Source organism: Typha latifolia, chromosome 6 (assembly GCF_019914945.1).
Source record: "Typha latifolia isolate L0001 chromosome 6, TyphaL0001v2, whole genome shotgun sequence".
In the NCBI taxonomy this organism is placed as follows: domain Eukaryota; kingdom Viridiplantae; phylum Streptophyta; class Magnoliopsida; order Poales; family Typhaceae; genus Typha; species Typha latifolia.
The window spans coordinates 6,990,149-7,015,016 of record NC_133091.1 but is presented as its reverse complement, the minus strand read 5'-3'; the positions used below and the strand labels follow the sequence as shown (position 1 = coordinate 7,015,016).

The 24,868-nt window shown below is 36.4% G+C and overlaps 1 protein-coding gene across 1 annotated transcript in view; it reads right to left on the bottom strand.

Annotated features, from left to right (window-relative positions):
* LOC140791211 (branched-chain-amino-acid aminotransferase-like protein 2) overlaps positions 1-24,868 on the bottom strand; it is a 51,339-nt gene that overhangs the window by 20,307 nt on the left and 6,164 nt on the right. The window contains exons 4-13 of the mRNA XM_073141632.1: positions 21,886-21,978; positions 20,383-20,520; positions 19,391-19,449; positions 10,463-10,565; positions 9,645-9,830; positions 9,459-9,559; positions 9,210-9,264; positions 8,933-9,019; positions 8,737-8,788; positions 1,052-1,137 (exon numbers count right to left, since the gene is read on the bottom strand). Of these exons, the coding sequence (XP_072997733.1) occupies positions 1,052-1,137; positions 8,737-8,788; positions 8,933-9,019; positions 9,210-9,264; positions 9,459-9,559; positions 9,645-9,830; positions 10,463-10,565; positions 19,391-19,449; positions 20,383-20,520; positions 21,886-21,978 (960 nt within the window). The remainder of the gene's footprint in view (positions 1-1,051; positions 1,138-8,736; positions 8,789-8,932; positions 9,020-9,209; positions 9,265-9,458; positions 9,560-9,644; positions 9,831-10,462; positions 10,566-19,390; positions 19,450-20,382; positions 20,521-21,885; positions 21,979-24,868) is intronic.

Sequence of the window (24,868 nt, the reverse complement as noted above, 5' to 3'; positions counted from 1 at the left end):
ATGAACTCATATCATCCTGTGGGTGCACCTCTCCTAATGTCCTGGTAACTGCAAACTCAAGTCCTTTGTAAAAAGAATACCTCTAAGAATATTGTGTAACAGGGACGTATGTATCTTCTCTATTATCACTGCCGCCAAACTGAGTTTCGTTATTATCATCATCACCATCACCATCATCATCATTATCATTTCTAGTCTCATTATCATTAATTTCTAAGCCTTCTAAATGATCAATTGATTAGTTGATTTGATAATGACTGATGAAAATAGAAAAAAATATTTAAAAAAATAGCTCCACATGGCACAATGACTGGCACGGGGCTGTGCCGAATGGCACACAGCCGTGCCAACCCAGCACGGGTCGGCACGGGGGTGTGCCAATGGCACACCCTGTGCCAAGTGCCGTGTCATTACTAGCACGGCCATCCATGCTTCTAGGTAACAATTATAACTTAAAAAAGTTGATGCTTTTCTGGACAAATTTAAGAAATTATACCTTACTTTGACCTAAGTTAACATGGGAAAAACCTAATGATCTAACACTCAGTTACTTTATTGTGATTATCAGAATGATGAGTTAAAGATGGACTAATGTAATCCTAGTCCTTCAAAACCCTGATAAGAGTGAGCTCGCATAGTTAAGGGCTGGAATCTTTCTCCTTATCTGGGCAGCCTATCTAGGAAACATCACACTGAAACTTGTTAACCAAAGCCAGAAAATAAAAGCAATCTAAGTGTTCCAGGTGGATGAGAGAGAAGATAATAAAAGGACAACTTACCATTCTCCTGTGTTTGAGGGAACAGAATAAACCTAAAAGATCAATCACTAAGCAAAATAGTTGTACAAATTCACCTTTTCTTCACTATTTCCTATTGTATATTATTATCTGCTGATATTTAAAGCCTCAGTTGTTCCTGTTCATCTCATCAAAATTTAATTTTTATTTCCATGGCAGACAACAGGATTGATGATTGACTTTCACAGAAATAATTAACTACATCGGAAATTTGATAAGAAAAAGAATAACAGGAAATATATTGTGGATCTTACATTTGGTGAATTACGACGTGTGGTAGCAGTAGCCAATTTTATACCGCCTGAGTTGTCATAAACCGGCGGTTTCCACTCAGCAAGCACTGTATTGTTGAAAGAAAGTTCATTGGACTCAGCTGTTATATATATATGGATGTTCCAAGGCCCGTTGAGATGAGCAAGACTTTCAAAATTGTTAAAGCTCTTAGATTAAACAAGATGAGAAAGGAAAAATATGAGCAGTACATGCGAAATTTATTATCATATGGTAGGGGAAAGATTGGAAACAGACAGGAAAACTTCCAATCCAGCCACTTTACCATCAAATGAAGAACCCATGTTCTCAGCTTAGAGATAGAAAGAGAGCAGTAAGAATTAGACTAGGATCTCCAAAGATGTCTTTCATGTTTATTCCTCACCCAACAAGATAATAGTCCATAAACCTGAATCTGAGCCTTTATCTTCATGTTTATGGCATCAATGTTCTTGATTTCTGAGTCACCTTTATTGGTTCTAGCAACAGTAAAAACTTCAGCAGAATCCAGCAGAGATGCAATTTCATAACAGTGCTGACTCAATGAAGCAACGGAGGAAGAATTCTTTTTTTTATTTGATAGAGCAAGACTGACTGCAGTAGGAAGATGCAGAAGGCTGTAGTGCAAGAGAAGGCAGCCAAAAGGGAAGAACAGAGGGAGTACAGAAGAGTAGTATGCTATAGAAAAGATAGAAGTGTGGAGAGCTAGGAGGAAACACGAATACTTCAAAACTCAAGTTGTATCATATTGGACACTATCGAATACAATACTTGTCAGATGCTTTACAGATACATGTCGGATAGTCGGATACTTCCTTTATGTATCTGATTTTTTCTAAATAAAAATAGAAAAGTGGATACTCTCGGATACTTTCAGTATACTTATATATCTTTGAAAGTCCAAAGGAAAGTCAAATTGGATGTTTTCTATTAGGTCAAGAAGGTTCTCTTTGCAGCAAAACTTATCCTAGATCTTATTTTATGTGCACTACGAATTTTAAGGGAAAAAATATTCGGAATTCATGCCACAGATGTTAAATCAACTCATGCTTTTTAAATCAATGTTCTTTGCTCTTAATCCAAGTATTCAATAATTTATTATAAATGATTATCTTTGTCAATGAATAAGTTAAAGGAGCTTAGCCACTATCAGAAGTTATAATAATACAATCTTAATTCAATGTAATATAAGCATACCCAAATATTCTTTTTTTTGTTATGTAGAGATATACACCCCACATATCTTTGGTGTATCATCACATCCTTGTCGTAGGTTTACAGAATCCGTATATCTGTATCTTATCATATCCAAATTTCATATCTTTATCTATGCTTCATAGGTGGAGAGCCCATGATCAAGGGAGAGTAGGAAATTCATCTGGCTAGAAGGAAGATGCATATTTAATTGGAAAGTATTCAATGTCATGGTCAAGGTATATCGTTGGTACTCCCTTCACATCTCCTCCCTTTCCCTTCTACATCCTCTCTCTATAGCCTCATCTGCTTCCTCCAACAGAGATTGGACCTTGTTGGAATCCAGCTTGGCATGCCTTAGTTTGCCACCTCAGTTCTCCAACTTAGCCATGCCCTCAACAACACCTCTCTATCTTTTCGTCATGTTTGCATTTTAATCTTGAACTTCTTAATATACCAACTATGCTATGAGAACTTTTTTTTGAAATCAAGCATTCTTGCTCAATCAAAGCATGCAGTATTGGCCGAACGAGCTGGTTTTGGCTGGGGTATTGGCCGAACAAGCTGGTTTCGGCTGGGGTATCGACCGATACCCGAGCCGTCGTTTTGCGCTAGGATAGGTCAAATCCGACCCGTCTCCTAGCCTTCTCTCTCTCTCTCTCTCTCTCTCTCTCTCTTCTCTCTTCTCTTCTTTCTCTCTTCTCTTCTTTCTCACCTCTTTCAAGTTTCCACCACTGGCGACCGAGTAGATCTCTTGCAACCTCGAGTGAGTTTTTTTTTTTTCAGCTTTTTCTTTCTTATCTATCATTCCCTCTCTCTCCCTTTCTCTCTCTTTTCCCTCTCTTTCTGCTGCTACAGCAACTGCAGAAAGAGAGAGGGAGAGAGAGGAAAAGAGAAAGAGAGAGAGAGGAAGAGAGAGAGGGATGCGACAATAAGAGGGAGGGGGGAAGTGAAGGGAGAGAGGAAATGGAGAAAAAATTTAAAAAATTTAGATTTTTTTTTTTTGAGTTTTCGGCAATAAAGAATTTGAGAGAGGGAGAGGGGGAAAAGAGAAAAATAGAGAAGAAAAAAATTGAGAGAGATTTTTTTAATTTAAATTATTTTATATTTTATTTTGATTTTGATTTTTGTTTATATTTCATTACAATGAAAATTGAAATGACTCCAAAAGAGAAATCACATGATACCGACATCAGATGACAACATTGCAACACTATTGAGTAAGATAAAAAACATGTTAAATGCAACTAGTGTAAAAAGAAAATGAGTAGGGGTGTCAACCGTTTGAAGTATGGTTTCCAAAAAGTTCCCATCAGTGTCATGTGTAAAGTCTAAATTTTAAACCAACTCATACTATTAGAGTTATTTGATTTTATTTTTATTTATCTATTTAGATATATGGTGACTTTGTATAAATAGGGCCAATGCCCCTTTATCATTCAATGAGAAATACATTCACCAAAATCCTCTCCTCTTCTCCTCTCTCTTCTCTCCAAACCTATTCTAGGTTTGGATCTTCTATTGTTACATGGTATCAGAGCCTCTCGATCATTAGGAACATTTCTTAAGATTGGATCTCTCCTTCTCCAACAATTTATCTCAATCTCTTTGGATTTTTTTTTCTTTCCTTCACCCTCTTCGAGCTCAACAGTTGCCGCAGCAGCCTCTCCCTCTCGCTTCGCCATCTTGTCTGCAGCAGCCACCACTGCAGTAGCCACCATCGCTACAGCAGCAGCCACCGCCACTGCAGCAGCAGCACCAGCCACAGTCAGCGGCAGCGGCAGCGGCAGCGGCAGCAGTCAGCCATAGCTGTGCTTCTCCCTTGGCACGAGCTCCTCTCCTCACCATCACCACAGTCGCAGTCTCTTCCAGCAGCACTGTTTTCAGCGAGCGCCCACCAAGTGTTCAACGAAAGTTAGAGTCCACAACTCTCTTTTTCCGCACAGCAACCCATTTTTCAGCTAGTGCCTACCAAGTATTTGACGGAAGTTCACTTGTCCTCAGCTCTTTCATTCAGCAGCACTATTCAAAGTTTTCGCTCACCAGGTGTTCGACAAAAGTTTAGTGCGTCAAATGCAGCAGCAGCATAGTAACAGAATTGGTTTCCAGCAAGTGCCCACATATTGTTCGACGAAATGTCAGTGTGTCGAGCTCTTATTCTTTAGCAGTTCTATTTTCAGCAATTGCTCACCAAATGTTCGACGAAAGTCCACTAAGTCGAGCCCTCAAGTTTTCAGCAGACTTGTCCAAATTTGACATCTATTTGGTAGCGTGTCAAGGTTAACAGCACTGTTCACCGAGTGTTTGACGAAGGCCTAAGTCAGAAAAATTTTGAAACACCCTCAAGGTGTTTGATAGGTTGTCTCTTCTAATGGCACTCCTTGTGTTTTGGTAGCCGTGAGAGCCTTAGCTTCACTGGTGCCTCACATCATATGACTAGTGACTCGTCCATTTTCACTTGTCTCACTCCTACCCCCACCGATCTTCCTCATGTTCATACTGCTAATGGGACTCATTATCCCATCTCTCATATTGGTTACATTACCCCGACCACGGATCCTACTAGTCGTTACCCCAACCACGGATCCTACTAGTCGTCTTACTTTATTTGATGTTTGGCTTGTTTCTAGTTTTACAATGAGCCTTATTTCTGTTACTCAACTTTCTGACTCTGGTTACACTGTGTCCTTCTCTTTTACTTCGTGTGTTGTGCAAGACACGTCAACAGGCCAGAGGATTGGGACCGGTAGTCGAATTCATGGGCTCTACTATCTAGTCCAGCTTCATCTTCCTCCACCTAGTCCTAATGTTTGTCCTGTCACTCCCCTATCTCCTTTAGACCTATGGTATCGGCGTCTAGGTCATATATCGAGTCAACGTCTCAAGACATTATCCAAATCTAGATCCTTTGGCAGTAGTCATTTTTCTTGTTTGTCTCCTTGTACTGGCTGTAGGTTGGCAAACATCGGGCTCTTTCTTTTCCTCTTAGTGAGAGTATCTCTGATTCACCTTTCGATCTTGTGCACTTTGACATTTGGGGTCCTGCTCCCATTTCTTCTGGTCTTGTCTTTCTCTATTATGTATGTTTTATTGATGATTTCTCTCGTTTCACCTAGATTTACCTTATGCGTCAGCGTTCTGAGGTATGTCAGATCTATCGTGATTTTTCTTCTATGGTTCGTACTCAGTTCGGTCGATCTATTAAGATCTTCTGATCTGACGGTGCTCGAGAGTATCTTTCCTCTCAGTTTCGTTCTATTCATGCTTCTGCAGGCACCCTACCTCAGTAGTCGTGTCCCTATACCCCTACTCAAAATGGTATTGCCGAATGAAAGCATCGTCATCTTCTTGAGACTACTCATGCTCTTCTCTTTGAGGCTTCTGTTCCTCGTTCTTATTGGGCTGAGGCCCTTCTTACTGCTCTCTATCTAATCAATTGAACTCCATCTTCAGTTTTTGGTGGTATGACTCCGTACGAGCGTCTCTATGGTACTTCACCATCTTATGGTCATCTTCGTGTCTTTGGGTACATCTATTTTGTTCTTCTTCCTCTGGGTGAATGCAACAAGTTGTCCCCTCGTGCAGCTAAATGCGTCTTTCTAGGATATAGTCCTGAGCATAAAGGCTATCATTGTTATGACATTTATGCTCGTCGTCTAAGGATATCACGCCATGTCACTTTTCTAGAAGAGATACCATTTTTCACCTCTAATACTTTGGCTCCCTCAGACTTATCTTTTCTAGATCTTCCTACATCTATCCTATCTTCCGTCCCCTCAGATGTCCAGCTCTTTTAGAGGAGTACCCCCCTCCCATGACGAACTTCCTATACTTCTACACTCGTAGGTCGCGTCCCCTCCTAACAGTTGAGCATCCCTCTACTGGTAGTATCCCTCCAACCATTCCATCCTCTACTGTGACGGCTCTTGCACCCGTTCCTCGTTATCCAGAGTGTGAGCATCGCCCTCCCGATTGGTATAGTTTTCTGATGTCTTCTGCTACACTCTCCCTAGTTTCACATCTTTCTTGCAGCCATCCACTCCACCCCTCAGCCTAGGTTATATCGTGAGACCGTCCAGGTTCTAGAGTGGTAGCAGGCTATGATAGATGAGCTTCAGGCAAGCAGATGCATACTTGAGATGTTGTCCCCCGCCCACCCGACATCGTGCCTGTCAACTGCAAATGGATTTTTAAGGTCAAATATCAGCCTGATGGATCCATTGCTAGGTATAAAACTCGTCTGGTTGCTCGGGGCTTTACTCAGGAATATGGGATAGACTATGAGGAGAGTTTTGCTCCTGTTGCCCGAATGACCTCTGTCCGTACTATTCTTGTTGTTGCTTCCAATCGCCAGTGGCCTCTTCATCAGATGGATGTGAAGAATGCTTTTTTTCATGGTCTTCTTGACGAGGAGGTGTACATGGATCCTCCACTTGGCTTCCCCTTTCCCCCAGATCACATCTGTCGACTACGACGAGCTATCTATGGGCTCAAGCAGGCTCCTCGTGCCTTGTTTGATCGATTTCGTAGCGTTCTCATAGCCTACGGATTCCAGGAGAGTCCCTCTGAGCCATCTATGTTTCTGCGGTCTTCTGCTCAGGGTCGGGTCCTCCTTCTTCTATATGTCGATGATATGATTATCACCGGAGATGACTCGGCCAGTATCCGCTCTCTTCAGCAACATCTTCAATTAGTTTGAGATGAAGGACCTCAATCCTCTTCGGTACTTTCTAGGTATCGAAATTGCTCAATCATCTCATAGTCTTTTACTATCCCAACAGAAGTATATTACGGACATTCTCAGTCATGCTACTATCACTAACACTTGTCCCGCTGCTACCCCAGTCGAACTTCATGTGAAGCTTTAGCCCGATGACGGTCAGCTTCCTCTAGATCCGACTAGATATCATCAGCTGGTCGGGGCACTCGTCTATCTGACTATTACCCGGCCTGATATCTCTCATGCAGTTGGTCTTGTCATTCAGTTTATGCAGGCTCCTTGAACTGCCCATTATGCTGCTCTTATTCGTATTCTTTGATATCTTCATGGCACCATTACCCGCTCTCTTTTCATGCCATCGACTTTCATTTTAGCTCTGCGAGCTTATTCCAATGCAGACTATGCTGGTGATAAGTCTGATCGAAAGTCTACTACTGGCTTATGCATTTTTCTAGCAGACTCTCTAATTTCTTGGCGCAGCAAGAAACAGAATGTAGTGTCTCTCTCCAGTACTGAGTCAGAGTATCGTGCTATGTGTACGGTAACTAAGGAGATTGTTTTGCTCCGTCGCCTCCTTAATGATATGGGTGTTCTATTGCCCCTCCTAACTCCTCTTTGTGTCGACAATGATAGTGCTAAGAAGCTCACTGAAAATCTTATTTTTCATGAGAGGACGAAGCACATTGAAGTCGACATGCACTACACTCGTCAGGAGTACCGAGCTGGCATCATTTTTGTCCATCGCCTTAGCACTGAGGAGCAGATTGCCGACTTCTTCACGAGGTCACTTCCTCTTCCTCGTTTTGAGTATTTAGTTAGCAAACTCTCAATTTATGATCCACCTTGAGTTTGAGGGAGGATATTAGAGTTATTTGATTTTATTTTTATTTATCTATTTAGATATATGGTGATTTTGTATAAATAGGGCCAATGCCCCTTTATCATTCAATGAGAAATACATTCACTAAAATCCTCTCCTCTTCTCCTCTCTTCTCTCCAAACATATTCTAGGTTTGGATCTTCTATTGTTACATAAACTAATGATGGTCGTATCACTGGCACACATTTAACATATTTTTAATAAAAAATTTAGGATATTTAGAGATATTTTAGGGTTTTCGGTATGTTAATCTTTAATTTTTAGCTTAAATATAGATATTAAAATCTACATTATAGTGTTTATTTTTAGATTATTTTTGTAAATGACCTACTTTATTAAAAATAAAGCAATAGTTAAATATAAATACTATTCAACACATAATATGATTGAATACAATCATTAAAACTAGTATTAATGATTGAATACTCTATAATATAATTATGTTTAACACTTCATGAGAACTTTAGAGGCATTTAAAAGAGTTAATGGATGAAAATAAGAAAAGACAAAAAGAAATAAAATTAGAGGACAAAACATGAGTTAATTATTTGATTTGATTGAAAATTAGAGAATGACAAGAAAATTAGACATGGGTTGTCATTTCTAAAATGACTAAAGTTAATTGATGATGATTGATGAAAATAACTAAAAAAGATGTCATATCATATTTGTTAAGAAAATAACTAAAATTGATTTAATGATAAATTGATGAGAAATTTGGCACAGAGACCGGCTCGACCATCCTTAGTATAAATCAGCTCAATAGTACACTTAGCATGTTCAGAAAGTAAGGGAAAAACAAAATCTCTGCCTAAGTGGCACAATCAAAAGTGCACATCATAAAACGCTACAAGAAAGAAATGATAAATTGATACCTATCAGAGTACATCCATATAGATTGAATGCTGGACTCATCCCGGACGTAACCTAGAAAGGGGAATGAATTGAGTTAGTTGAAAAATTAAATGCCTTAAAGGATAAAGATACTAATATTATGTGAAACAGTTTTATGCCTAAAAACATAACCATCACTAGTAGCTTAATATTTTTTATCTGCAAGAAATAGACTACCTTTTTTCCACGTGTAAGAGTGAGTCTGATGTGAGCATTATCAAACATTCCATTGGAAATGAGAGTTTTGAAGATGGCCTCCTTAATCTGAGCTTTGATTGAAAAATAAAAAAAAGGAAGAAGAAAAAACACAAACTCAGCGAAGTTAGAACTCCAATTTTTTGAGCCAAAGTACCGTTTAGTTACAATCATAAATTGTAATATCCATATTACAGCATGTTTCTGGTCAAGGTTTAGAGTAACATTAAAAATATAAAGCAGTGAATTTTAGGAGTACCGCTTCACAATTTGGAACATTGTTGAAGGCCAAAGCTTTGGCAGAATCAGACAATCTGTTATGATGAAAAAAGAAAGCCAATTAAATCTAGAACATATCAATAGGGTGGAACTGACTTGTAGCAGGCGGAGGAAGAAAAAAGCTAACAAGAAAACGTAAGAACACATTAAAAGTGACAACTGAAAAGCATATTCAGTGTGACATACAAGTGTACTTTTCTCATCTTATAAAAAGTTAGGAACAACACACCTATCTAAATGCTCATCAAGCTTAAAAATTTTTCTACTATACACACGGAGCCCCTCCCACACTGCATCACCCCCTTGTACAACTGAATCAAAAACTGAAACCTTCACAGCATTATAGTTAGACTAATATTGAAGAAAAAATAAATTTGAATACAAGGTTTGTCAATAGTAGTCATTTGTCATATACCCTTGCACTATCACGAGGTAAGAGCTCATCATCAACCCAAACAAGAATTTTCTCATTGGCAGGGACAGGAAGACCAGGAAGAGGTAAAGAAGGTTGCAAAGATGTTGTTTTTCTAGTTTGACGTTTAAGCAGGTTGTAGAAAGGCATGCTCTGCTCTAGCAAGTCAAATAGGCCAGATGGAAATATCTGCAAAAGAGTGCAAGATAATTTCTCATGTCAATACTAGCTTGGAAACAAAAAGACACATATGAAAGGGCAATGAAAGAATGAAAAAGGTATTTGACAATACAAACTTAATATAACATGTTCACTAGAATGGAAATATAAACCAAGGCTGGCCAAGATTTAATAGTTCTGGGATCATCAAGTGGGCTGACGTCTATATTACCTGTTAAACTTCACATTAGTCATCCAAAATTTTGAAAAGAAAAATCACTAATCTATTGTGACTCTATACCACAGGAAAAAAAGAGAAAAAAGAAGAGTTTACTTCGAGAACAAATTAAATATGTTTTTCAATCTTGTTTGCACATTAATAAAATGAACAGTATCAAAACATAACGTAATATTCTCTTCGGGAAGCTGTCCCATCAATTATTGGTCATATAAAAGAGTAATAAATAAGTTGCCATCTCATAAAAAATGATGTGATTTTATCTAGAACAACACAACTAAAATATCTAAATAAATAAGTAGATAAAATTGTTTTTAAAGATTTCTGCTTAGTGCAACAGACAACAGGGCCAACTCTAGCACCATAGAATGAATCTAGTATATTCATAAAACAAAACATAATTGTGTAATCAAGATATTCTTACCAAGGGATAAGAATGACGTTTTGAGAAACCTGTTGACTTGTGCACACTTCCATACCACCAGGGAGCCCATATTCCATCAAACTGTTTTGGACCAGCTTCCCACCTGACAACAATTCCATGTAAATTATATAAAGTTATAAATATACTTAAAGTGAGTAAACATGACACTACATCAACAAAAAGAAAATCTTTAGATTTGAGAAACATAAGTTTTCTTTATCTTTAAGGTTGATTACTAGAAAAGTGAGGAAGCATGATGCTACATTGACAAAAAGGAAAAAAGAAAATCTTTAGATTTGAGAAAAGAAAATCTTTAGAATCGATAAATTGTGAAAAGCAAAGCATTATTGTGTACGAGAAGGATTTAAGTATCAATTGGCACAGCCCATTGCCATACTCAATTGAAATTTTGGCCCAAACCCAAGTGCCCAACTAAGTTTTGACTAAGTTGGCCATGAGAGACACCAAGGTAATTTGGAGAGACCTATTTATCTACTGCTGAACTGCTGCTGCAGTGATAATAGTAAAGCAAATTGCAGCAATTTTTGTTGGCTTTAGAGAGAGCAAGTCACCTTCTTGCAGCCCTCTCTGACCCAAGAAATGACCTTGCTACTAGATTGGACCAATGGGACCATGCCTTAATCACAAGTTGCAAGAAAGAGAGGAGCTCACTCCGCCTTCAGTGTGTGCATATTTCTGGGCAGCAGATCAGGAAGGCAAGCAATTTGTCTTGAGCCCTCCACCACTCATTTTTATACTTGTTATACTTGTAGTTGTGTCCCCTTTGCCTCTATATAAAGGGCTAGCCCCTCCACATGTAATGCATGTATATTGAAATTATTATAATAAAAGTGTCTTTACAATTCCTGCAGCCTCTCTTCTCTTCTCTAACAAACTCTAATTGGGAGAAGGCTCGTCCTACCTTGTGAAGAAGATAGGGCGCTGCAGACTCGCAGGCCACAAAAGCCTAAGTCTGTAACAAGTGGTATTAGAACGGTGATTTGCTAGGAATGTCATCCTCTGAAGTTGCCATTATCAACAATTTGGCATTGCACCTAAAATGAGTACTTCAATCACAACAAGGAAGGAGCCTACAATGGATTTTCTACCGTTGGAGGATCGCTTGTTCACAATAGAGGATTGATGTGTGCCCCTATATGACGCCATGTTGTTATTAGAGAACCTTCACATCGGCTTTGAAAAAAATATGCGAGTTGTGTAGGAAAGTGTCCAAGTTGCCATGAGTGCTTTCAAAGATCAATTCCATGAGATTAGGGTAGAGCTTGCTCGATGAACAGATAAAAGAGTTGCTGAAACCAAGGATGGTCGTGCCGACCGGCACGGGGCGTGCCGGCGGGCGTACCGGCACGTGGCACGAGGGTGCCGCACGGCACCCCTCCTAATGCATCGCCGCTCACCATCGACCTCGTCGCCGATCGCCGATCCGGATCCGAACCCACAACTTAAGTTTTTAACCCTCTCCCAATCTCTCTCTCTCTCTCGATCTCTCTGTCTCGATCTCTCTTCTCTCTCGGGGGCTAGGGCACGAAGCGACGGCCACGACGAGCGACGGGCGACGGGCGGCGATTGGCGAGCGATGGCGACGGCGACTACAATGGCAAAAGTGAGTATTCCTTACCTCTTTCTCTCATTCTCTTACGCGTTGGCTGAAACAACCAACTTAGAAAAGCTGGAGACCAAGGTTGACAAGATTGACGATCTCAAGACCAAGATTGCTCTCCTTGAGAGGGCTGTCAAAAGCGGAGGTGTGCCTGCGAGGGATATACCCAGGTCATGCATCCGTAAACCTCGTTATTTCAAAGGCATGTGTGATGCCAAGGAAGTTGAGAACTTTCTATGGAATGTAGAGCGCTACCTCAAGGCCATGCGTTTTGAGGACGAAGACGAGAAGGTCCAAACAGCATCCATATACTTCACCGACAATGCTATATTATGGCATTGGCGATCAAGAAGGATCTTTGCCAAATCAACTCTTAGACACCTCTTTTTCGAAATCTCCAAAGCTCTCACACTTGTCCAGCTTGCTCCACAACATCATTAGTGTGCTTGAAGTGATCACCTTTCTTCAGAATATTCCTAATACTACTCCTAGTAGGCTGGCATAATATTCTTCTTATTGCCTTAATCATCTGATAATCCACTAACTGAAGAGCTTGAATATCCAACACCTCTTCATCAGGAAGAACAGCAACCTGCCAATTACTGTCAGAATCCCCTCTGTCCACCTCTTCTTCCACAACATTCTCCATACCTTCAAATTTAACTTTCTTCTCCACTTCCAACATCTTCTCCCAAGTTCTAATTTCCACCAAGATAGACCTCTCTTGCTAGACCCTCTCAATCAGTCACATTCTCTAAATCTTCTTTTGAGACCTCAGTGTTAACTTCACTTCTCTGGTCTTCCATGCAAGGTTCAACAACTTCCTTACTTTTAGAAGAAACCCCTTTTTTGGCAGGGAATTTCTGAGCACCATAGAGCTTTTGAGACCCGGAAACATGGGTCTTCTTATGAGAACAGGCCTCCAAAGGAGATTTCCCTAGGGTTTCCCACAAATTTCATTGATGTTTACATATAAAAGAGCTCAGTTTTATGATAGTTTGTCATGACCTGTGTAGGTCCTGCCAGATTATGTAAAGTATAGTATAATTGTGAATTTAAATATTCATATTTTAATATGCTTATTTAGATGATAGTATGATTTATCTTTGGGATGGATTATCTTAAGTATAGTTTTATCTTTGTGTGACGGTTGTGTCCATCCTATCATGTTCGTTGAGCGTGCCGTGTGAGCGCATGAGAGTGCATGTGGGCACCGAAAGGAGCCATTACAATGCACTTCTAAGAAGTCAGAACTAGCAATAGGGTCCTTCTCCACCTACATTTTCACTTCATATACTAAACCACCAATAGAAAGTTAGAAACCTTCAGTGTTTGAGAAAGTCTCTGGGCATCATGAGCATCACACGCAACCAAGCAATCTTTAGATTTTGCAACTAACTAGAGTTCTATTATCAACCACATCCAGAACACCAAAAGAAGAAATGAATTGTGAAAACTTCTTAACTCACCTGTATTGCAAAAGGAAACCAAAAGGACAAATTCAGACTAAATCCTTTCTTCGTCATAGCCCTCATTTCCCTATTCCATTGTATAAAGGAAAATGAAGCAGTACCAAAAACCTTCTCTCCCAACCTCCTCCATTCTTTTAGCATTTGGAAACTCCACCCTTAGCCCCTAACACTCCTAGCCCTCCAATCAGTTTTCCATTTCCACATATTTCGCATCGCCATCTCAAGCGCTTTCACCAAGATCCAACGTTTGGAGATGGTTGCCACCATACACCTACCTAGGTTAACCTCACTAATGCAAGCCTCCTTTGAGGTCCTGAGCAAGATACAAGAAGATGTATCTTGTTGCAGATCCATACCGCTCACTCTCAAAGTACAACAAAAGAACAATCGATGACCTAGCTTTCTACAACTATATTCTTTTCAATTAAGTTGATAGTCTTTATTATCCTATTATAATGGATGCTATACAATCAGCAGAGCTCATGTTCACTCTTTTAGTTTAAATGATATTGCTACTAAAAATCTCGAGTCAAAGGTAGATAAGCTTCACAATTACATTAAAATATTTAAAAATTATTAAGATAAATTTGGTTGTACACTGTTGTGTAATAAGTGGATTATATATAATAGGAAAAATATAATTAATTTCTAGGTGTACTCAGGCATTGAGATAGTATTTTTAAAGCCTGTGGAAGTCACTACTCATTTCTAAAATACAAATTATATTTTTCAGCAAATGGATGATGTAGTAGAAAAAATAGGTGAAAAAAGGGTAGTCCAACTTGTTATCTATAATGGAGCAAATTTTAAAGTTGCTAGAAAATTACTTATGCTGAATAGACAATATTGGTATTGGATGACATATGTTGCACATTGTCTTAATATCATGTTGAAAAACTAAAATTAACAAAGTGACATATAGAGGTCAAAAGTTGACAAACTTTATACATAAGCATGGCTGGATTCTTAATTTACTTAGATAGATAATTAGTGATAGAGAGATCATCATACTTAGTCTCAAAAGGCATTGGAAAGCATCATATGAAACAAAAATGATATTATACATATGTTCACATTACAGGATGGTTTATAAAAATTAAAAAACATAAAGTGGTTTAGACAAAACTTCGAATAGCATGGTTCTTGAAAATATATTTTGCAATAATATCACAATTGCCACTGCATTATTCAAGACTCTTATTAAAATATTACGACTTATAGATAGTGACGACAAATTTAAGATGGGTTTCTTGTATGACGCTATGGACATAACAAAACAGCTACATCAAGATATACGTATTGTTAGTAGGCATGTTTGTAATTTACTAATTCACTTTAATGTATAAGTATTTTTGAAGTTTGATTGCTTATAAATTTTATATTACAATATCTATAAGGTATTTCTTTAATCCAAGATTTCAATTCTCTGAAAAATCGCTAATGTTACTAAGAGGGTAATCAATAGATTGGAGCTTGACATTCATAAGCAAATCCTTTACTACAGAGAAGCAAGTTATGATTCAATTAAATAATTTTATTACTACTTGTTTTAAGTTTCAACCTAATCAATATCTTATAAAATACATGCAGTAATATATTTCAAGTTAAGAGATATAGATTGAGAGCTAGACAATTTAGTACTGCTAATTTGTTACAATTAGATGTGAGGAGGCACCAAATTTAACATTAATTACAAAGAAGATCTTAAGTCAAACTATATCTTTATCGTAGTATGAAAGGAATTAAAGCACTCTCTCGTCGATTCACACCAAATTACATAACAAATTGGCAATTAAGAGATTGAAACCATTAGTGTTCTGCCATTATAGTATGAGATTGGGAAGAGAAATTTAACAAAGCAGAAAATAATCAGCTGATTAATTTAAATCATACTTTTGATGAAAAAGATCCTTTGACTCTACAAATCAAAGAAGTGGATGATAGATTATTAAATGATAGAGACAATCCTTGGTTCGACAAGGCATTATAGGAGTGAGAATAATGAGGGTAGATGCTAGTACGTGTTGTTCAATAGCGAGAAATAATAGAGCCAATAGTACTAGTGATAACCCTGATGATGAACCTAGTAAGATCGTCCCTTCTACACATAAAGATTGAAAACAAAAAATGAGAATGTACATATATTACAAGATATTGCTCCATATGACAATAATTCATCGACTATTCATTATTTAGAGTCATCACAAGATTTATATGCTAATTATTATCCTTCTCAAACACGACAAAAAAGGCAATCATTTGACATGACTAGTTTGATCCCGTCAATCTTTGAAATATCAGACCAGGTATCAATATTTACAAACTTATGGTGATAATGCTAATGACGACTATAAAAATTTTCTAGATCTAGCTCAAAATTATCATAGGTTTGAGTAAGTGAATATTTCTTTTTCCAATTTGAGGCTTTATATGTGAGTGATTCTTGTTTTCTTATTTTTCTATCATTTTTCTAAAATTTTGAAATTTTTTTATACTTTTAAATAATGTTTAGAATTTTATATAATTAAAAAAAGTCTAATACCAAATCGGTATATATGGCCAATGTACATTGTTTTTTTAGGTGGCCAATCCTGATACCCATATTTGGAATTTTGGTCTCTAATAGTTCTCCATGTTCCCTTACTAACCACCTCGTATGCATAAGCAAGTATGCTAAGATCTCCATAATCAGTAACCCAAGTTACCTTAATAATATAATTCTATAGCCAAGGTGGATTCCAAGTCCTGTCTACTAGCAGATCAATCCACAGCATAACAGGCACAACACCACCATGATTCTGCATGAATCCAAACATCAATGTTTCAAAACAACTGCAATACCACCCACTCACCTTACATGAAGCATCCCTAGGCCCCAGTTAGTCTGCTAAGGTACATGCCTTGGTTTTTCATCATGTTAGGATTTCAGTACGTCATGAATTTCAACCTCAGTTTAGATTTACCAAATCTTGTGGATTTCTAATGGTTAATTTTAACTTTTATCTATTAATTGTTTAATTTTTTTTTGTTTTGCATAACCACCTTGATTTCTGATTCTTCCTATTGTCTAAGGCTCTAAGCATTTGCCTAATGGTTAGCCCTAGGTGCTTATCCTTCTACAGTTCTACCTATGGCTTATTGTAGCTTTAAATTGAGCTAGCATAAGTGAGTGATTGAGATGTCCTACTCTCTCCTGGTTCTCAATGATATTTCTGCGTCAAAGCCTCAAATGCTAGTAAATTTTTTCAACTGACCATAAGGCTAGCAGTTTACATTTTAGTTTAAACAATGTAAAGGTAGACAAGTTGCTTGCACTCACTCAATATTGTGGGTTTGTAACAAGATATGACTAGCATGATATAAAATGAAAGAATCCTTCATATGGCACCCACTGAGGCTATCCCGGAGTTGAACAGGTTGATTTGTGAATCCCCACCTATTCAACACTTCTCTCCACTAAGTTTGTGGAGCTTGGAAAAAGATTCCAAGATCAAAAGCACCCTTCATAAGGCACTTTTATGACAAGGCACAGGAGATGAACATCATCTGTAGCACGATATGGATTGTGCAGCTTATCTATGTGAGTTTCCAGCAACGATGGCCATGCCAGTGGCACGTGCCGTGCCGTGCCACCATCGGCACGGCACGTGCCGGTCGGCACGGGGCGTGACACCCCGCCGTGCCAGTGGCACGCCCCGCTGTGCTACTGGCACGTATTTAAAATACTTTTAATAAACTTTTTAGGATATTTAAAGATGTTTTTCGGTTTTCAATATATCAATTTTTAGTTTTTAGTTGAAATATATATATTAAAAGTTTAAAACATATATTATAATGTTTTATCTTTAGATTATTTTTGTAAATGACATATTTATTAAAGATAAAGTAATAGTTATATATAAATATTATTTAACACATACTATAATTGAAGACATTCATTAAAAATAATATTAATGATTGAACACTTCATAATATAATTGAACACATAATATTAATTGTTAATAGTTTAATAATTAAAATTAATATCTAGCTAAACATAAAATGACGAAGATAATCAAATATTTTATTTGTCAGCATAAGAATAACACGAGAATGTTGCATTAAATACTGCCAATATATTATAAAATTCATTCACTGATAGTATTGCTCATTGTAACGTTTTACATAGCCTTCATACAAATAGAAATTTTATAATTCTCCTATGATATGATATGATATGAATATTGAACATGCACGGAAATGAACGGCACCGACATAGGTATAGACACACCATAAGCATATATAGATGGTAGATATTGAGTATAATAATGGTGTTCTAGCTCTGGTGAGTGTGATTGATATGATGGTAATTATGATGAACTTATATCATCCTATGGGTACATCTCTCCTAATGTCCTGCTAACTACAAACTCAAGTCCTCTGTAAAAAGAATATCTCTATGAAAATGTTGTGTAATAGAGATGTATGTCTCATCTCTATTATCACTGCTACCAAACTGAGTTTCGTTATTATCACTATCACCATCATCATCATTATAATTTCTAGTCTCATTATCATTAATTTCATCTAAGCCTTCTAAATGATCAATTGATCAGTTAATTTGATAATAACTGATGAAAATAGAAAAAAATTTTAAAAAAATAGCTCCATATGGCACAATGACTGGCACGGGGCTGTGCCGAACGGCACACAGCCGTGCCAACCCGGCACAGCTCGGCACGACAGGCGTGCCGGTCGGCACGCACTGTGCCACTAGCACACCCCATGCCAAGTGCCGTGCCATTAATGGCACAGCCATCCATGGTTTTCAGTACCATAGGTGGTATGAAAGACACCTAATTCATATAGGATTATATGGCATGATATCCATAATACACCAAAGTTTTTCCTCTTTATTTTTTTTTTAATGAGGAGGTCTATAGACTGAGACGCCCTAGTATTGGTGCCAACAACTTACTTCAAGAGAGGATGTTGAAGTAAAATAGCTTGCTGCTTCACCTTTAATTTCTCACTGTGTAATTTCATTCTTTGGTTTTCTTCTGCATAGTGCCGATACTAAATTGTCTTTCTAATACATACTTCTGGTTTATACCAATCGCTTAGACAACTGTACAGGACATACCTTAACGTACAATGTACTCAATAAACAGAAGAAGCAACAACCCTGCCTATGAAATGTCAAATGATAGATTAGTCATTCTGGGCCTCTATCTTGGTCACCTGCCATACATGTAGCCAGATAAAATAAAACACAGAATGAAGACAACTTAAATTGTTCCATTACTTTGATTCCTGTAGTGCAGATTCATGCAATTAAATAAATGAGTAACTTGCTAACTCCAATTCTCTAGCCTAAATTATTCAGTTCAAGCACTTTAAATATTGACTCAAGGAGACAAAAAATATGAATCCTGAACAAAGCTAAACAGGTTTCTCTGTGCTAGCAGATGCACCTTTCATGCTAATCATAATGAAACCGTAAAATCATTTAGAAATGTAAATACTGTGTTCCATGGATTATATTAAGCCCCCAAAACATTAAAAAAAGAAATCTGAATTGCAAGCATACAAGCTATGCTTCTATCAAACTAACTGTTCACTAACTAAAGCATTGATGCCTAAAAAGTAATGCTCAAATCCTGAACAGAGCTAACCAAGTTTCCCTGTGCTAGCAGATGCACTTTCCATGATAATCATAATGAAACCATAAAATCGTTTAGAAATGATAAATAGTTAAATACTATATTCTGTTTATTATATTAAGTCTCCAAAACAATTAAAAATGAAATCTGAAATACAAGCTATGCTTCTTTTTTAAACTAATTGTTCACTAACTTGAGCATTGATGCCTGAAAGGGAATACTCAAATCCTGACAAAGTCCACGCAAAACAGCCTGCACAGGAATGCAAATGTAATGAGAAATAGACGACAAGGAAATCTGAAAATTTAGGAACTCTAGTCCCAGTTGTTAAGACTAACAACCAACCTGGAAATCTCACTGTTAATTGTTAGTGTAATAGTTTGTAATGGCAAATTCGTGGACACAAAACACTAGTATTTATGTTGTACAATCTAGGGTTTAATGTATGATCAAGTCACACTATTTATGGAAAACTTGTCTATGCGAAGAAATCAAAGAACAAAGACCAAAAGAGCAAAATTTAGCAATATACAAAACTCAATTCGAACTGAGCTTTGGTCGATGCAAACTGTGGCACACTTCAGCCCAGAATACTAAAGGTATATAAGTTTGGTGCGAACCAAGATAGGTCCGTTCAAACCGATGGCACAAGACAGCAAAAGAAACATCTAAAATTCTTTCAAACTTAGAGATTCCTTTGGTGGATTTTCCTAGTATGAAGTATTTGTATTTCCTAGTCACAAGATCATCTCCAAACAGATTTCTATCATAAGATTAGGATCTATTATATTATTTTTTTTGCAATTGGTTGAATATATGTTACTATGAGCTCCCAAAAGTTCCCACTGGATCTGAAGCCTTTTGCTATATTTATACCTTGTACATACAGTTTTGCAGTTCTACAAGAAATAGGAAACTTTACTAAAGGTAGAATAGGAAGATATCATAAGCTGTGAGGCATTCTGGATATGACTCAATACTTATAGGCTTATAGCCACTTTCCATTAAGTTGGAATTGATTTCACCATATAATGTCTAAGGTATAATATGTTGTTCTTGATCTAAGTTGTCATGATGTCAATATCATAGGTGGGAAACTAAAAATAAAAATAAAAATAAAATTAAAAAAAACAGATTTTAGTATATAATCATTTAGCAGCAATGTCAGGTGGAAATAAAACTTACCTCAGGATGATTTTGCAAATCCTCTGCATCTATTATAGGTGGAGCATTTCCAAGCTCACATAGTTCACTATATATGGAGACAAGGCCTGCCAAACCCAGCTCTAGAAAAGATAATGGTGCAACCTTGTCGAATGATGGCTGACAAGATATATGGAAACCATGATTCAATAAGCAACCAGGAGCACAAGTAGAAGTAATACGTATTGAAAGAGAAGAAATTTTTAAAACAGTACAATCGAATTTAGTCTGAACAAAAAAAAAAAAGTTTCCGCATAAAAATGTATTGACAGGAAAAGATAATGGTGCAATCTTGTCAAATGATAGCTGACAAGATACTTGCAAACCATGATTCAGTTTCAGTAACTAACAAAGAGCTCAAGTAGGAGTAATATGTATTGACAGGAAAGAAAGCTTCAAAGAGTACAATACTACAATCCAATATTCTCCAAATGATAAAATAAATTTGCGCATTTATGATGTTTTTTTACAAAGGAAGTTGCAATCTAAAAGAAAGGAAACAAAATCAGATATAGGTGAAGCTTCACAAGTTAGAAAGTGTAACAACGACCAGCAACTATGTATCCATGGCCAAAGGGGAAGAGGAAGCTTCTAATGCTGCTTTATGTCTCAAAAAGGATAGTTGATCAAACCGAAACCAACATGAAATGACATAGATCATCCATAACTACAACAATATACAAATACACAAGAATGTACGTGGATTTTGTATCTTCACTAGTAATGAATATTCTCTTAATATCTAACAATGTGATCATATGAAGCTTTTGATTCTAAGAGTTAATATGCTTAATAAGCACTCACCGATTGTATAGTAAGCCAGCCAATTTAATCGCATGGGTGTAACTAGATCTTCAAATGTGTTCATTTATGTTCTGATTCTAAATAAATCTGTAATTATAAAGTTCACTCATCAAGAAAACAAATATCAGAGACTAACTTAATTGCCTATAGCTAATGACAGTTAGAACTTAGATCTATAATTAGATTCTTCATTCTTCGATATGATAATTAACTTGATAAAATCAAATTGATCATGATTAACAGATCAAAGGAAAAGGTGCCTAAGTGAAGTATTACTACCAAAATATTTCGCAACATAAGTACAAGACAAGCATAGCACTATTTTACCATAAGCACTTAGGAAGAAGCAAAATAACAACAAAAGAAAAGGAGAAGATTGGCTCAGGCAAAGGATGGAATAGTATTCATTTCATTCTAGCAAAAGAATCTTTAAAAGAGAAATGGCTATCCTATGATAAAAAGGAAAAGAACAAATCTAATATAAGCACAATGAGAGAGCAATAACTTTACAACAAAGACAGGAAGAAATCCTTGAAAACTAAGATTTCATATTTAATGTGTTTGCTTAGCACTAACAGACAACATTACCATCAATGAAGAAGAGTAAATTTACAAAGAAAAAGACCTAAGAGCTACATAAATGATATTCTACATTGAAAAATAATAACATTGTATGCATACCAAGATATTAAGAGGATTCCTTATCAGTATGAAGTGCTTTCCTTTCTTCATTAAATCACTTGTCAAGTTAGGAAGACGTTGTTTAGCCATGTGCTACACATAGGGAAAATAGGACAAGAAAATTAGAGCTTCCATGTAGACAAGATCAGGATAAGAGTTACAAAAGAGTAAGTCATCCAATACTAGTAAAACAGGTTCAGAAATTGCACATTCATATGAACACAGTGAAGTACATTTAAGTTTCAAGAACTCATATTATATCAGTTATATAACCTACTAGCATTAAGTATGCAACACTAGCTGATAAGACAATCTTATATCTTGATCACGAACTTAAAGAACCTGAATTCAAGTAGGAATAGTGTTTTCTTTTCCCACAAAATAAATTGGTGAAGTCAATGGCATGAATACTAATCCAACCAAGTATAATTCAGGAGAATTAGAAATGAAACATAGGCTAGCTAGTAGGAACAAAAACAGTAATACTTGCCACTAGAAAGGGTTCCTCAATGCATGAGAAATCTACAAGTGCATGATCTAGGGAGGGACAATATATGCAGCTTTACTGAGTTTTTGACTATTTTAAGTCTGCTGCTATTTTTTTCGTTAATGATTCACTTCAAAACTAGGTGTGTTTTGCCACGTCAGCAAAACTACTATATTGGAAGTGACTTTCAAATATAAGTAATTTTCCAAGTCAATGACTTATATGAAAATTTGAAAATTATTAAGTAAATTGTTAAGTCTTGGGAGAAAAATTTTCACATAAGTCGCTTTTTGATGCAATGATTTCTATTTGAAAGTCGTTGAACTGGAACTTATGTGGAAATTTCTCTCCTAAGACTTAGCAATTTATTTCGATATTTTCAAATTTTCATATAAGTAGCTAAACTGAAAAACAACTTATATTTAGAAGTCGTCATCCCGTTCAACAGTTTTGCTGACATGGTAAAATGCATCTCGTTTCACATTTAAGTTTTGAATTGTAACTGTTTCATGACTTTCATCAAGTGAACAAAATTGGACAACTTTCTTACTGATCCATACAAAGCCTCAAAAGAGACTCATGATGGAGAAATTGGAAAAGCTAGTATTTTGTCATTAAAATATTTGACTTAAAGAAAGGAGAGAACAAAGTGATAACCTCATTGATCCGGATTATGTATTTGATGATGAAGATCAACTGATGCCTTAGATCAAATAGATAGAGGATAGAGTTCTCGATGATAGAGATAATTCATAGTTGGTCAACATCCTACAACTACAAGAGGCAAAAGCAAGGGTAGGGCCAAGCCATTCTGGAACTGAGAATACAAGTACGATGTCAAGGACGACGACAATAATGACATTGCAAAAGCTATCCTATCAACATATAATCATGTTGCATCACAGGAGAGGTCAATTAGATACGGAGGAGATCAACCTAGACCTACTTATCTTAGTAGGGAGTGAGAAAGTCAAGGAGGTGATATATATGGTGCACATGGACAATATTAGGGTTCTTGTGCTCCCAATGATTCTTCGTGTCATATCTACTCGGAAGGGTCGAGGCATAGTTATAGTTATAGAGATTATGGTGGTATTCAATCTAATGAGTGGGATGCTTATCAAGAGCATCAATAAATTGCTTCTTCCCACGACATGGAAGGATTGACAAGATAGATATTTTGTGTTTGGTCCTCATCATCAATATTATTTCATCGACGTGATAAGAATGACATGAGGATAGCAACAGCCACTAAAATTTAAACATAATCCTCAACGAAGTTCCATCCATTGGTAGTGATTATTGATTTGTTTCTTCACAATATGAGTAGTAGATTTTTTTTGTGGTTTGCCTTAATTTCTGTAATTTCTAAAACTTAGTGCTAATTTCCTTAATTTTCTGTTATTTTTTAGAATTTCCTAGAGTTTTTATTATTTTTATTATTTAAAAAAGGTTGAAACTTGAAAATTTTATTCTTTAATCCTAAACTTCAAAACAAACCAAAACTTTAAGAAGTTCCATCTTTTTCTAGGGATTGACACTAAAATTGAAACTTTGATCCAGTGTATTGAAAGGTAATCGTAGGTTGCGAGCGGTCATCCTACCGCCTAGCACCAAGGCAGAAGGTATATGTCAAGAGAGACTAGCATCTTAAAAATAAGTATATATGATATATAATAAATATTAGGGTTAAATATATTTTATCATCTGCACTTATACCCAAAATCACTTTACCCTCTACTCCCCTATATTTTAAAAAGTCTCAAACCAATATCTGTACTTATAATTAATGTGAGACCATTAGTTTTATTAAATTTAACTGAACAGTACTAAAATGACCAAAATATCTCTATCGTGTTTTTTAGACAAGACATGCATATTTTTGAGATAATGTCGCTAATGACCAAAATAGTCATGGTGCTCAGTTAAATTTGACAGAAAAATTAACAATCTTAATCATAAGACAATAACTAATTTGAGTCCTTTTAAAATACAAGGGAGTAAAATAATTTTGGACATAAATACAAAGTAATAAAATGTGTTTAACCCTAAATATTAATATAGTACATTATATGTATATAAAAATTTTATTAGTGCAATTTATAACCATAATTTTTAATTTTTTAAGAAAAGATCACAATTCACAAATATGTCTATATATGTGTGTGCGTGTGTGTGTGTGCATATTTTATTAAATATATCTAATGCATGGTGCATGACGGCTATGATTAGTTAGAGACAATGAAACACGGACACGGCAATATAACAAATCTTAAAAAAGATATGATACGAACACAGCTAGAATACGGCAATAAATAAATTAATAAATAATATATATATGTAAAATTATAAATTATCAACCTATATATATACATGTCAATCACTAACTCATAATGATTAAATCACTAAATAAAACTATTTATAATTTAAATTTTACTCACTGCTATGTTGTAGTGCTGTATAAAAATTAAAAAATTAAAAAAAAATACACCCACC